Below are 14,977 nucleotides of genomic sequence, written 5' to 3' on the forward strand. Positions count from 1 at the left end.
ACTTAGCTTTTTCCACTCATGCTGTCTTCCACAGAATTTACACTTAACGTTAGTTGAATGAGTTTGTTTGTCACTCTGAGACTGCCTAACTCTCTGAACTGCATGCACTTCTTCAGTTTTTCTTCCTTCAATTGTCATCACATTTTCTTTTGAAAGTTCAGATGCTCTGCATATTCTCATACATTTCTCAAGCGTCAAATCCATCTCTCTTAATAGGCGTTCTCTCACTTGCGAGTTCAGTATGCCGCATACTATTCTGTCTCTAATCAAAGAGTCTCTAGCCGATCCGAAATTGCACGTGTCCGCCAGCACTTTTAAATCAGTAACATATTTTTCAATCGTTTCTCCGACGTTCTGATTTCTGGAGAAAAATCTGTACCTTTCTACAGTTTCATTGAGTGCTGGATTGCAGTGGTTTCGGAACGCAGTTAACAGCCATCCCACTGTCAACTCGTTGTCTGCCGGTAAAGCGGCGCTTAGCGTCTTGCTTAGTTCTCTGCCCGTTTCTCCGATTAGATATTGGAACACTTTTACCTTGGTCTTGTTGTCCGCATCTGCGAGCGATAAGTCCATGTACAGGGAAAACTCCTCTTCCCATGATTTCCAAGCTTTGGTTAAGCACGCTGCATTCCAGTCAAAATTCGCTGGCGGTTTCAGCCCGAATGCACCCTCCATGATCGGCACTCTCTCACTCTCCGTTGCTCTCTCTATAGCCAACTGAACTCGGTCTTTTACTTTTATTCAACAATTTACCACTGCCACCATGTTATATGCTTGGTTTTATAGCTTAATCTTATCAAAAATAAAGAATCTCACAACCGCATGCTTCTCAGTGCTTCTCTTTACTTCCGTGCATCAGCATCACAATGACGTTACATCACATGACTCACACGTAAACCATATAAGGTCTGTCACATCCTGCTGACCATATATATAACATATTGTAACATATTGTAACAGTATGTACGGTATACTGTCCATGTCCAGAAAGGTAATAAAAACATCATCAAAGTAGTGCATGTGTCATCAGTGGGTCAGTTAAAATTTGTTGAAGCATCGAAAATACATTTTGGTCCAAAAATAAAAAAATACGACTTTATTCAGCATTGTCTTCTCTTCCGGGTCTGTTGTGAACCGTGTGCACGAGACTGCAGTGACGCCGCTGACGTACGACGATGCTGACGTACGCCGCTGCTGACGTACGCCGCTGCTGACGTGTTATCTGGTGCACCCCAGCTTTTTTTTATTTGTTTACAGTTACAGGAGACACACGCTGTAAGTTTCAATGTCTGAGGATAACACGTCAGCAGCGTCGTACCAAAATGTATTTTCAATGCTTCAATATATTCTAACTGACCCACTGATGTCACACGGACTATTTTGATGATGTTTTTCACTATTTCACTAACTAGTGCATACTAATAATTAAGCAGTGTCCTCACAACACCACATCTCACCAAACAGCAGGAATTCTTTTTTTCCACTTTCATTCATTTTTGGTTTTGTATTTTCACCAAATCAGAGGGTCCAAAGGAAACTACAGTATTGACTTAGCAACATATGAATATAATATTAACCTTACCTTCATCAAGCAATCCAAAAAACATAGACTGCTAGGGCTAAATTAAATTTCCTGTTGCCCTCCATGTCCAAAGCCCCCAATGTTATGTTGACTTTAACTGCACCTCCGACCACTAGAGGGCGTTAACCTTCTTCTGCTTCCGAAGTAAAGTCAATCCTACAATAACTTCCTGCTTTCATAAGCTGCATGTGAAAGTCCAGTTTATTATCATATATGCAGGTAAGAAGGATTGACGAGCCACTTTAACAGTGCTGTGTGCAGATATTTCCATTACCTCCAGTGAGTTTGGCATTGGCTTGTGTTTAATAGTTAAAGCCTGTATTCTACAGAGTTTGTTATTCGTCTGTGTACTGCATACAGTTGCGTTGTGTGATTTGTCATTTCTCAGGCGTCAGCAGTATTTAACTCAAGCATGACAATATACGCCTATGAAAATCTTATGTAATGTAAATTTAACTCTTGTTTCTTTTTTGTTATGTATAACGTTACTCTTTTCTTTGTTTATCGGAGTCTTTAATCATGAAAAGCTCCAAAGAAGCCGTGCAGACAGCTGCCAAAGAGTTTCTTCATTTTGTTAATAAAGGAGTTTCACCATATCATGGTAAGAATGACGTGTATAACAATCGTTTCATGTTTATTAAACTTTGTGATATACTCCAACATACTTTAGCATGGTAAACTGTAGCAAATTGTTGTTATATGGAAGTATAAATTCATTTACACTATAGTAGTTTTGATAATAACTATAGTAAAGTGATAAACTCTGGTAAACACTGATTCTAGTATTCTTTAATACTTAATAGTATGGTTCAGAAATGCATTAAATACAAAGTTGTTTTTTTTTTGTAGTTAATACTAAAGTATACTACATTATTTTTCATGTGGGTTGACAAAGAATGGCTTTGGGAATAAAAAAGGCATAATTGTAGTCTTACAGTGTGAGATATATTATATAATTAATATACAGTTCCATTACGTTAGGTGTGCTTATTTAAAAAACAAAATTATACACTGTCTGTAATATGAGCCAACTTTACACGTGTCGGACAAAATATAAGTGTCTTGGACATTGTTCCATTATTTGATGATAGTCTTCCAGATACAGATCTTGATATACACGCTGGCTGGATCAAAGGCTCTGTAAACATTGCTTTTTATTAAAGTAAAGTTTTCATATTTTTATCTCACTTTGCTGCTCTTTTGTACGCTTTTCCTTTTTGCTTTTCTGTTTCCTCCGCAGTGGTGGAAGAATGTAAATCTCGCCTGCTGAAAGCTGGTTTTAAGGAGCTTAAAGAGGCAGAACACTGGGATATTAAACCTGCCAATAAGGTGTGTAGTTTAGGTCTGTTTGATACCACCGACATGATAAAATACATGTAGCCGGGGGTTTCTAAAGACAATAAAGTTAATTCAAGATCACTGCATAGAGCAGGGGTTTTTTTCCAAACTTTTTGATGGCAGAAACACCCACATATGATGAACCCCGTTCCTAAAATATGTATTCATATTTTTTATAAAGTTCATGTAAACTGTGTTAGATAAATAGTAAGTTGTTAGCAAACTTAAATAATTGGCTACCCATAGACTTTTCACAATTTTTGCTTTGTCTTTTTCTTAAAAACATTTCTGGGGAGCCCTTTGAAACTTCTGGGGCTCCCCAGACCCCAGTTTGAAAACCCCTGGCATACTTTTAATTTGATAAATAAATGATTCAATTGTTTAAAAATAGTCAAAATTGTAAATAATCTTTTAGAATAATAAAAAATAACTTGAGTAACTTTGAATACAATGTGTTTCACACAATGCATGACAGTAAGTTAATAACATGCAACACATTAGATGGTGCAGGAATCATGTTTGTGAACGATCTTATTAGAGACATAATAATATAATATATAATATCTTTTTAAGTAAAATTCTTGTTTTAATCAGTACTTGAATCAGTTACCATTTTCTGTATAATATAAGGCATAGAATTGCATAATGCATAGTAGGGCTACACAATATTGAAGAAAAATGTAATATGCAATAACTTGCTTAATAATATGATATGCGCGTTGATAAGCGCTTGTTAAATCAATTAATACTACAATAAAATATATTTAAAAACTCAAAATTATTTGACCAATTATTTACCTACAACCTCTACTAAGTATGCATAATTTTTGTTACTATTAAAATCATTTTTATATTGCAAAGCACTGTGATATTCTTATTTGCAATATTTGGATAACTCAATATATCTTGCTGCCCTAATCCATACAATATTATACCAAAAAGATTTATCCCTTGTGTTTTGAATTTTTATTTGTATAATTTTTGCTCCAAGCCTACAAATATTTTTAAATACACAAAGCTTAGCCTTGTGGTGAAAAACAATTCCTGTTTGTCAAAATCATACACACAAATAAGAAATAAATATTCAGGTGTGTTGAACAGGTGTGTGGACATCATTATAATATTTTCCTTTTTTTACGCAGTATTTTGTGACCAGGAATTACTCCACTATTATTGCATTTGCTGTAGGCGGTCTTTACAAGCCTGGAAATGGTTTTTCCATAATTGGAGCTCATACGGATAGTCCGTGTTTGAGGGTAAGAGTTGCAGATTCCTTTACACCTTATGTAGGGCTTTGACATAAAAAGTCACTATTTCTCATAGTTAAATAGCATGCTATTCAGACTGTACAAATTTTTTACATTTAAAAGTAATGTAAATTCAGAATTACTAGTATAATTGTGTAATAATAGCTTTAAATGTGTGTGTTCAGGTGAAGCCACGCTCTAAGAAGACAAAGTTAGGCTTCCTGCAGGTAGGAGTTGAGTGTTATGGAGGTGGAATCTGGAACACGTGGTTTGATCGTGACCTGACCATTGCAGGACGTGTTATGATTAAGAGTAAACCTCTGTTATGTACTTTACTTTGTGATTCATTTCAGTGATCTGTTGTTGATGGTCGTTAGCTTTACTGATATTTTTTCTTTGCAGAGTGAAGGCAAGCTGGTGCAGCGTCTGGTTCACGTTCCACGTCCCATCCTCAGGATCCCTCACCTGGCCATTCACCTGCAGAGAGATATTAATGACTCATTTGGACCCAACAAGGAAAACCACCTGTAAGCATAAAGAGGAATCATTTATATTGAGCAGGGGTCTTCTGGTTTGATCTCAAGCGATTTTTTTTGTTGTTGTGAAAAGATGAAATTATTGTCATTGAAACTTAAAGGAAAACACCACCGTTTTTTCAATATTTTACTATGTTCTTACCTCAACTTAGACAAATTAATACATCCCTATCTTTATTTAATGCATAATCTTTGTACAGCGCATCGTGAATGTTTTAGCATTTAGCCTAGCCACATTTATTCCTTAGGATCCAAACAGGGATGAATTTAGAAGCCATCAAACACTTCCGTCAATATTACTGCGCCCTACAATATAGTTCTCATTTTTTATCCGCTTAAAAAATCACCGCGTTTTATTTTGTGCCACCATACTTACTCGTGTAACTACTCATGTAACAGGCTTTAAATAAGGAAAACGTGGAAGTGTTTGGTGGCTTCTATATTCATCCCTGTTTGGATCCTAAGGAATGATGGGGCTAGGCTAAATGCTAACACATTCACGACGTACAAAAATTAACTGCACACATTGAAACAAAATAGGGATGTGTTAATTTGTCTAAGTTGAGGTAAAAAAAAGTATATTAAAAAACAGTGGTGTTTTCCTTTAACAACTCTTTGATGTGCTTTGATGTTCTTTTTACATCAAGCTCAGCTAAATATTTTATTTACTAAATATTTTTATATTTTATTTGGGGAAGTTGTAGCCTAGTAATTTGAGAATCGGGTTTGTGGTCACTTTCACGTTCTTACTTTACAACTTAAAAACAACATGTGGTTGAGTAGATCATGATGTGATTTTTATTGTTGAGAGAAGTAGTTACTAACAATTTAACCTAAATATTGTACTATATGCATGTTATTACAGGCCATGCTTAAATGCAATACTGTCCCTTTCAGCAGGGCTTTGAACTAAAATTGTCAAAATAAAAAAGGGGGTTTAAAGGCATTGAACAAATCAGGAAGCAGGATGGTTAAAGGAAAGAGGAAGTATGTAAGGGACACTATAATGCTAAAATTCTGACTGTGTCTATACTTGTGTGTTTGTTGTAGAACACCTTTGTTGGCCACTGCCGTACAGGAGGAGCTGGAAACGGGCTGTGCTGCCTCAGGAGATGCCTCTAACGCAACATCCACAGTAAGATGACACACATACAGACTTATAAAATCTAAAACACCAGGGGCCTCATTTATCAACAGTGCGTAGAAAATTTTCTATATTTTTACCTACGAATGAAATTAAGTATGCAAGTACAAAAAAATAGGGATTTATCAAACGTGCGCACGGGGTTCGTACGCACATCAGTAAGTTACCCTTGATGAAAAATCCCACTTGTTCTTAAGCACCATGTTCGTGCACGTTCATAGTCATTTGCATTCCGAAACGCCTCCAATGAACCATATATGGTGTACACACCTCCCGTTATAAGTCACGTCGTTGTGCTTTTTCCCTCATCGCAATAATGGCAAAGAGAGCATAAAAAAGGAACTTTATAGACACAGAAATTAAGTTACTGCTGGATAATAACACATCCTGTATGGTTCACTTAGTGCGAGAGGAATGACTAACAAAAGAAAACAAATCTGCATGGGAACATGTTACCAGTGAGTTTAATTCTGTTGGGTATGAGTGAGAACGCTTCTAGAAATAAAAAAGTGGTTTGACATTAAATTATCAGCCAAAAAAAAAAAAACGCGTAACACACCGACGTGAAATCAGTGCAACTGTAGGAGGACAGACAATGACAGAACTTTACTTGGATATGTGCTTGGGCATAACCAGCAGTGTTGGGGAAAATTACTTTAAAAAAAGTAAAAGTAACTAATTGCGTTACTTAGTTACTTTTCATGGAAAGTAATCCTTACGTTACTTTTAAGTTACTTTTGCATTACTTTTTGTTACTTGGCTGAGGCTTGATGTCTTTCAGGCCTTGCAGGTGTTTTTTATGATGGCAAAAATGTCAAGCTCTGACCTGCCATCTCTGTTTCTGACTCAAACTGTTCAAAGAGTGCGTAATTCTACATTAATATGTTCAGTTTAATTCAGTACATTGTTTTAGTTTTAAACTGAATTAATTAAACTGAAAAGTATCTCACATTACTTTTTTTAAAAAGTAACTCAAATATTAATGTGTACATTTATAAAGTAATGCGTTACTTTACTCGTTACTTCAGAAAAGTAATATTATTACGTAATGCACGTTACTTGTAATGCGTTACCCCCAACACTGATAACCAGCATCATTGGCGCAATCTTTGAAAACGCGCTCCCGGCGGATTGGATGGTTTGCCAAGTCTTCCAATAATGCAAGATAAGCCATTGCACTGTCAAGCATTTGACGGAGCTTTCTTATATAGGGTTAGATACTAATTTCATTAATTAACTTCAACACTGATTTGCAGTTACTTTTATTAACAGTAATAATTTTTAACACCTGGGGGTGGATAATAAATAGACAAAGTGTTCTTTTAACGCTGGGGATGGACGGTCCTGTGTAGTATCCCTATTCTACCACTAGATGCTCTGCGTACGCATACTTCGAGGTGTAGTGATAGACCGATATATCGGCCAGCCGATATATCGGGCCGATATTTGCGAGTTTTATGTGTATCGGCATCGGCCGATACGTGGCTGCCATGTTCGCCGATTTTTTTCTGCCATTATTTACAGACAGAGTGCTGGAACCCGCAAGCGATTGCAGGTCATGTGACTAAAAACAATTAACCTTTCCATGACAACATCGAAAGCTCGGCCTAACAGCTGATCATAGCTGAACAAAGCTGGTTTTTATTTCTCATCCCTATGGGGCGGTTTCCCGGACAGGGATTAGACTAGTCCTAGACTAAAATGAATGTAAGAACTGTCCAAACTAATAACATCTCTTTTTAACAACATGCCATTTTTTTACATAATTTTTATGATGTAAATTGAGTGAGCAAAAGCAGTATCGGCTCCAAATATCGGCTCAAGAAAATCGGCAGCCTGTATCGGTCATCGGCTAAGGCTGATGAAACAAAAATCGTTATCGGCATCGGCACTGAAAAATCCATATCGGTCGATCCCTACCGAGGTGTGCGTATATTTACACACATTTCTACGTATAAGTGCAATTTGATAAATTCCACACTTTGCGTAAAACTGTTCCTACGCACACTTCTGTTCGTACGCACGCTTGATAAATGAGGCACCAGGACTTTACAAGGTGTAATATCTTATGGCCCCACTGTTTGGTTTGGTTTGGTTTGGTTTGGTTTAGTTTAGTTTGGGTCAGGTCAGCTCACCTCACTTTGGCGTGGTTAGCTTTTCCATTGAGTTTAGGATCACTTCGCAGTGGGAGGGGTTATAGGCGTGTCGTCATATTTGCGCTGCCTTCTGCTGTGACATCATACAAGTGAGAGCGTTGTTGTACATTCCCATACATTTATTTATTACTCAGTCTGCCACAAAATTAAAATTGGCCACCAAACTGCAAGTCTGGATAAAACTGTTATGGTGTCCCTGATTCTCAACCTGTGGACGTTTTTCATCGCTAAAAGGGAGTTTGGAAACTTATAGCAGAGCAAAGATGACAACATGTCAAGCACTGAGGTAAAGCTAATCTTTAACATTATAGCAATGACGCTGGGAGACGATTCTCTCAGACCAATCAGTGATCTACAGTGTTTTCACGTCACGTTTGGTATCAGCTCGGGTCGCTTGGAACCCCCACCGAGGTGAGGTGGTACAAAATAAAGTATCGGGTGCTACGTACTGCACCCAGTGGAAAAGCTCCCAAAAGTAAGCTGACCCGACCCAAACTAAACCAAACAGTGAGGTACCATGCAATGGAAAAGCGCCATTAGACCTTTGAAACTAGTGGCACGAAATTATAATAATTAGATGCACTCATTAGCATATAAAGAGCTCAGATGCAAAACCCTCTTAAGTGTGTTGTTGGTGGGTTTTCTGACCTGTTTGTCTGACCAATAGCAGATGGGAGTATTAAGTAAAACCTGTTAAAAAAGTACTTTGCAATTACTTTTAATGACACAGAGGTGCAGAATAACACCCAATACCTTCAGTTTTGTAGTTTACAACCCTTAACTCTCTTTGTGTGCATGTTTTTTTAGGCAGAGAAGCATCAGCCTGCTCTGATCCAGATGCTCTGTGGACAGCTTGGGGTCGAGTCTGATTCTTTGCTGGATTTTGAGCTCTGTCTGGCAGACACGCAACCAGCTGTACGTCTTTTGTGTTCATATTGAACAAATACCTTGTATTTTGTTTTTTGATTCATGCTGACAAAAAGAAGCGTTAGTATGCACTGTACGTTTGTGCACAGTGAAGAGGATTGCATTATTTTTACCCAAGTAAAAAATGCCACCTATGAATATAAATGTGAGACTAGGAATAACTATAGGAGCCTTAGCAAAATAAAACATTTTTAGAGAATCTCAAAGAAACAAGGCTAAGAGCTCTTATGGCCTCATTTCCATATAATTTACACATAAAACATTTGTCAGATTTGTTTGCACCAGTTTGTGCCTAATATTTATGAGGTTGTCAGCTTTAATATGTCCTCATGTTGTGCAGGCACTGGGAGGCGTCTTTGAGGAGTTTATCTTCTCTCCTCGTCTGGACAACCTGCACAGTTGTTTTTGTGCCCTCACGGTATGATGGAACACAGAGAGCAACATCTTATTAAATATTCAGCCATTCACGCAAATATAATCTGAGGAGCGATGATGAATAATAAATGAAAAATTGTGTCTTCTCCGCCAGGCTCTAATGGATTCCAGCACACCTGATTCACTAGCTAAAGACACAAACATACGTATGGTTACTCTTTATGACAATGAAGAGGTGTGACAAAGATTATAATCAAGATATTAATCTTAAATTTGTCTCTTATTAGCCTCCTCACTTAAATATTTCTTATATTTCTGGTTTGATAGGTGGGGTCGGAGAGCGCTCAGGGAGCCTGTTCAAACCTTACAGAATTGATTCTGAGACGTTTGGCTTCGACTCCTGAAAACCTGACTGCCTTTCAGGAGGCCGTGCCACTGTCCTACATGATCAGTGCGGACATGGCCCACGCTGCACACCCTAATTACCAGTCAGTCTGTCTCTATGGCAACTTTTTATTTCCGTGATAACCTTTTAAGCTAACCACTCCCATTACCATCTTATCTATTACAATATACAGTCGCTTTGGTGATGCCTATATGCTTTGGTGCTCCTGTGTAGCTCAGTGCTAGACCATTATGTTAGCAGCACAAAAGGTTATGGGTTTGAACCCAGGGAACCCACATACTAATAAAAAAATGTTTACCTTGTAATGCACTGGAAGTTGTTTTAGATTCAATTATTATTAATAATGACATAAATGTAATGTAAATGTAATGCCGTAGTTTATATTATCATAATTTACAGCAGGGAAAATATTTGACACGTCAGCATTTTTATCAGTAAGGGGGCTATTGACACAAAATTTTCACCAGCTGAACATTTAAGTATACAAGTTGAGTCATAATAAATAAAGTGAAATGCCACAGGGAATAAGTATTGAACACACTTTAATACTTTGTAGAAAAGCCTTTGTTGGTGATTACAGCTACTAGGAGCCTCTTGTATGGAGAGACCAGTCATCTCCATTGCTCAGGAGTGATTCTAAGGTTCCTTGGGCCTCTTTTATGAACTTTGATCTTCAGTTCTCTCCATAGATTTTTATGGGTCAGGTGATTGACTGGGCCATTCAAGCAACTTGATTTTCTTTCTTTTTAAATCACTACATTGTTTCCTTGGCCTTGTGTTTGGGATCATTGTCTTGCTGAAATGTCCACCCTCTTTTCATTTTCATCTTTCTGGTAGATAGCAGCAGATTTTTATCCAGAATGTCCTGGTACATTTCTCCATTCATCCTACCTTCAATAATATGAAGTCTGCCAGTACCCCATGTTGAAAAGCAGCCCCAAACCATGATGCTTCCACCCCCAAACTTAACTGTTGGTATGGTGTTCTTGGGGTGGTGGGCAGTGCCATTTCTTCTCCAAACATGGTGTGAAGACTGACTGCCAAAAAGTTCAATTTTGCTTTCATCTGACCATACTATAGTCTCCCAATAATCCACAGGCTTCTCCAAATGCTCTTTCGCAAACTTTAACCGAGCCTCAACATGCTTTTTGTTCAGCAATGGAGTCTTGCGTGGTGAGCTTGCATGGATGCCATGGTGGTTCAGTGCATTGCTTATAGTTTTTTTTTTAAACAAAAGTACCTGCTGATGCAAGGTCTTCCTAAAGTTGTGCCCGAGTGGTTCTTGACTCTTGGAGAACTCTCCTGATTATTCTTTGCACTCCTCGGACAGGGATCTTACATGGAGCACCTGATCGTGGCCGGTTTATGGTGAAGTGATGCTCTTTCCATTTCCGGATAATGGCCCCCACGGTACACACCGGAACATTTAGCATTCTGGAAATGCACCTATAACCATTCCTGTCAGAATGCTTTTCAACGATAAGATTACGAAGATCTTGAGAGAATTCATTGCTTTTACCCATCATGAAGTCTTTCCTGTGTGCATCCTGGGTAATGAAAAGCCTTTATAGGCCATCAATTAGGACTAAAGCAGCTGATATCAATTAGTACTGATAGGGCAGGGGTGGGCAACTCCTGGTCCTGAGGGCCAGTGTCCCTGCAGAGTTTAGCTCCAACCCTAATCAAACACAGCTGAAAAATCTAATTGAAGTCTTCAGGACTGTTCGGAAATGACATTCAGGTGTGTTCGATTAAGGTTGAAGGCAAGCTAAACTCTTCAGGACTGTGGCCCTCGATGCCCACCCCCTGCTTTCTATGCCATTTTGCACCTTCATGTGTTCAATGCTTGTTCCCTGTGTGATTTCACTTTATTTGTTGTGACTCAGCTTGTATACATAAATGTTCTGATTTCTTTGTATGAATTCAATATTTGGCTTGATGGCTACAACTGTTAGAAATTTTGTGTCAATAGCCCACTTAGAAATCCCCTTACTGATAAAAATGCTAATGTGTCAAATACTTATTTTCCCTGCTGTATAATGCATAATGCTATAAAAATCTCAAGTTTTTAAGTGATCTTGATTGTAGGGTTCTTCATGTGACCCTGGACCACAAAACCTTAAGACTTAAGTCTCATGGGTATATTTGTATTAATAACCAACAATACATTATATGGGTCAAAATTACAGATTTATGCCAAAATCGTTATGATATTATGTAGAGATCATGTTCCATGAAGATATTTTGTAAATTTGTTGTATCTTTGACAAATATTTTCCTATCCTAACAAACCATACCATACCATACATCAAAGCAAAGCTTATTTATTCTTTGTGATGTATAAATCTCAATTTCCCAAAGATGTACCCTTCTGTAGCTTGTGAATGGTTTTGTGGTCCAGGGTCACAATATCTTGGAAATAAATTTTTTCGCTGCCTCTTTCTGTTAGTCTGTGATGAATAATGTGGTTATTCCTTTTACAGAGAGAAACATGAGGAGAACCACAGACCTGCTTTTCATAAGGTACCAATCACACAAGCCTCAACTTGCATACACATTTATGAAGACCCAAGTAAAGCCCAATCGGCTAAATCTCTGGCACTCTGTGTCCTGTATCAGGGTCCTGTCATAAAGTTTAATAGTAACCAACGCTACGCAACCACTGCTGTGACAGCTGCTGTGTTACGAGAGATCGCTGGAAAAGTGGGTGTACCTCTACAGGTGAGTAAAAAACTGTTAATCTCTTCCTCTATTTATTATCTAGCTTAATTGTAAAGCAAGGTCATGGGTTTGAGTGCCAAGGAGCAAGCATATGTAGTATTAAAGAGTATTGTAAGTCACTTTAAATGAAAGCATCTGGTAAATCCATAAATGTTAAATGTCATTATATGCTTCCCAGAATTCTTCTGCCATATGAATCATCAGTTAAAGCTCTCGGCTAAAAGTATAATATTGTTTTGTTTATGAACAATCCTATACACGTGGGTGTGAACAATATGTGCTTGAATTCACCTTTTTTACTCACCGTTTGGTATTACATGTTAGGCTTTTAGTTGTAGGTATATTAGTTTTATGAGACATGGGTTTTCACAGTAGAACTGTTAAAGGACCAGTTTGTAGATTTTAGTGGCATCTAGCGGTGAGACTGTAAATTGCAACAAACGGCTCAGTCCACAGCTCACCTCTCCTTTTCAAAACGCATGGTGAAGCTACGGTAGCTACCACAGGACAAACATGTCCTCGTCTGAGACAATGTAGTTACAAAATGTACTCTATAGAACAGTTTGTCCATTTAGGGCTACTGTAGAAACATGGTGGCATAAAATGGCTTCCATGTAAGGGGACCCACGGTATAAGTAGATTAAAAATGGCTCATTCTAACGTAGTAAAAAAAAACAGTTCATTTTGTAAGGTCTTTATACACTAATGATAATATAGTTGTGTATTTCTGACTGTCAAGAGATCCTTCTAAAACTTACACAATGCACCTTTAAACTATAACATGTTGTCATTTACCATATTATAAAAGTAAAAATTATGTTATATGGTATGTTGGTCTTTATTTTTCTTCCTTATTTAGGTGTGTGAGAAAAATGCAAGAATAAGTGTAAATGTGTATGTGTGTATATATATATATATATATATATATATATATATATATATATATATATATATATATATATATATATATATATATATATATATATATATATATATATATATATATATATATATATATATATATATATATATATATATATATATATATATAAAGCAGTGGGAAAATAAATTGGACGTGATAGATACAAACAGGTGAAAAGTTTGCAACTCGTTCTTTTACAGTGATAAATAATGATTGTTTGTAGTGCAACCCCTGCAAAGAAATAAGCGCAGTCATGCAGCACAGCATGCAATAAAAAAATCTGTGCGCTAAGCTCCTTTAGTTAATATAATTCAATGTATTCACATTAATACAGGGTCAATATATTGTATGTTTGTTGGTAGACATTGAGCGTGTTTATTGATGTTTGTGTAAATTAACAGTGTGATATCTCTACATACCATTCAAACGTGTGAACAGTGTGCATAGCAACAGGCTGCTCACAAAACCATGTGGGACTTGTAAAGAAAGATATTGATGGATCCAAAAATCCATTCATCAGTATGCTGATCCATCTTTGTCAGTATGCTGCCAAAAAAGGTGTCACTGAGATGGTGCCCGTTATAAGGGAGCTTATATGTGACCCTATCTGTGAAAATAAAGCTAAAGTCATTTTTTGTAATAGACTGTTTTCTGCATAAAAGCATCATTCTGTAAATATTAAAGACATCAAGGTTATATTATTGACTGAGGTAGTCCATGTCAATGATTGGAATTAACGTAAAATCAATGATTGAAATCAATCGTTAGCCTGGATTTCACAGGCAGGGTCACATTTAGGTACAGATATGCATTTTTGAGGTGATATTATGCACCCTTTAGGTACAGTGGTGTACTTTATACCTTTATTTTGACCATAATGACACCATACATTCTGTATGTATGCACAATTAATTTATACAATAGTCACTGACCTCTCTTCTGTCTTTGTGGAGTTGTCGGTGATATTAGACACATCATGAAGTAATTAAGTGTGTTTTCCCAGGATGTGATGGTTAGGAATGACAGTCCGTGTGGAACAACAATTGGCCCAATTTTGGCAGCTCGGTTAGGAATGGCAGTTCTGGATCTCGGAGCTCCACAGCTTGCCATGCACTCCATTCGAGAGATGTGCTGCACATCTGGAGTTCTCCAGACCACCACACTCTTTAAGGTAAACCCCAGCTAAATATACTGGCCACTTAATATTACCCCAATGGTGGTTTTAAATTATTATTGAATCATTTTAACAGGACAAATTGAACATATAAATGCTAATAATGTTTCTCTGTTTTGGGTTGGGTTTTTTTTTGTGAATTGCAGGGCTTCTTTGAGCACTTCCCCTCTGTGCGAAGCACAGTAGCCGTAGACTAGACTGTCGGTTTCACTTGCCAGAACTGCATGGATGGATTAATGGACGTCATTAATAGGGAAATCAATATCACTCTATCCTTTCTCATTCATTTTCTCAGCATTATCATTTGTCCATTTATCACTGTTTGCGACATAGTGGAACAGGAGTTTGGTCTCTTGTAAACTGTAGCACTTGAACAGTATGACCATATTGTATACTGTACTTTGTTAACTTGTTAATAAAGTCAACAAATTTTTGAATTTCACCTGGGC

At 37.3% G+C, this 14,977-nt stretch overlaps 1 protein-coding gene across 1 annotated transcript; it reads left to right on the plus strand.

Moving 5' to 3' along the window:
- Nucleotides 1-1,699: 1,699 nt before the first annotated feature.
- On the plus strand, nucleotides 1,700-14,970 carry dnpep (aspartyl aminopeptidase). Its single transcript, XM_073870852.1, has 15 exons — nucleotides 1,700-1,801; nucleotides 2,093-2,183; nucleotides 2,823-2,911; nucleotides 4,063-4,176; nucleotides 4,353-4,476; nucleotides 4,568-4,694; nucleotides 5,754-5,838; nucleotides 8,811-8,918; nucleotides 9,271-9,348; nucleotides 9,460-9,540; nucleotides 9,633-9,793; nucleotides 12,195-12,234; nucleotides 12,331-12,432; nucleotides 14,358-14,525; nucleotides 14,675-14,970. The coding sequence occupies exons 1-15, from the start codon at nucleotides 1,796-1,798 to the stop codon at nucleotides 14,723-14,725; spliced, it is 1,425 nt and encodes a 474-aa protein (XP_073726953.1). The 5' UTR covers nucleotides 1,700-1,795; the 3' UTR covers nucleotides 14,726-14,970.
- The last annotated feature ends 7 nt before the right edge of the window (nucleotides 14,971-14,977 follow it).

The sequence above is a fragment of the Misgurnus anguillicaudatus genome, chromosome 8 (genome assembly GCF_027580225.2).
Source record: "Misgurnus anguillicaudatus chromosome 8, ASM2758022v2, whole genome shotgun sequence".
NCBI lineage: Eukaryota > Metazoa > Chordata > Actinopteri > Cypriniformes > Cobitidae > Misgurnus > Misgurnus anguillicaudatus.

Excerpts from the sequence above, each read along its gene's own strand:
- dnpep (XM_073870852.1), top strand. Across the intron at positions 4,695-5,753 it reads CCCAACAAGGAAAACCACCT|AACACCTTTGTTGGCCACTG; the intron begins GTAAGCATAAAG and ends TGTTTGTTGTAG. Across the intron at positions 5,839-8,810 it reads CCTCTAACGCAACATCCACA|GCAGAGAAGCATCAGCCTGC; the intron begins GTAAGATGACAC and ends ATGTTTTTTTAG.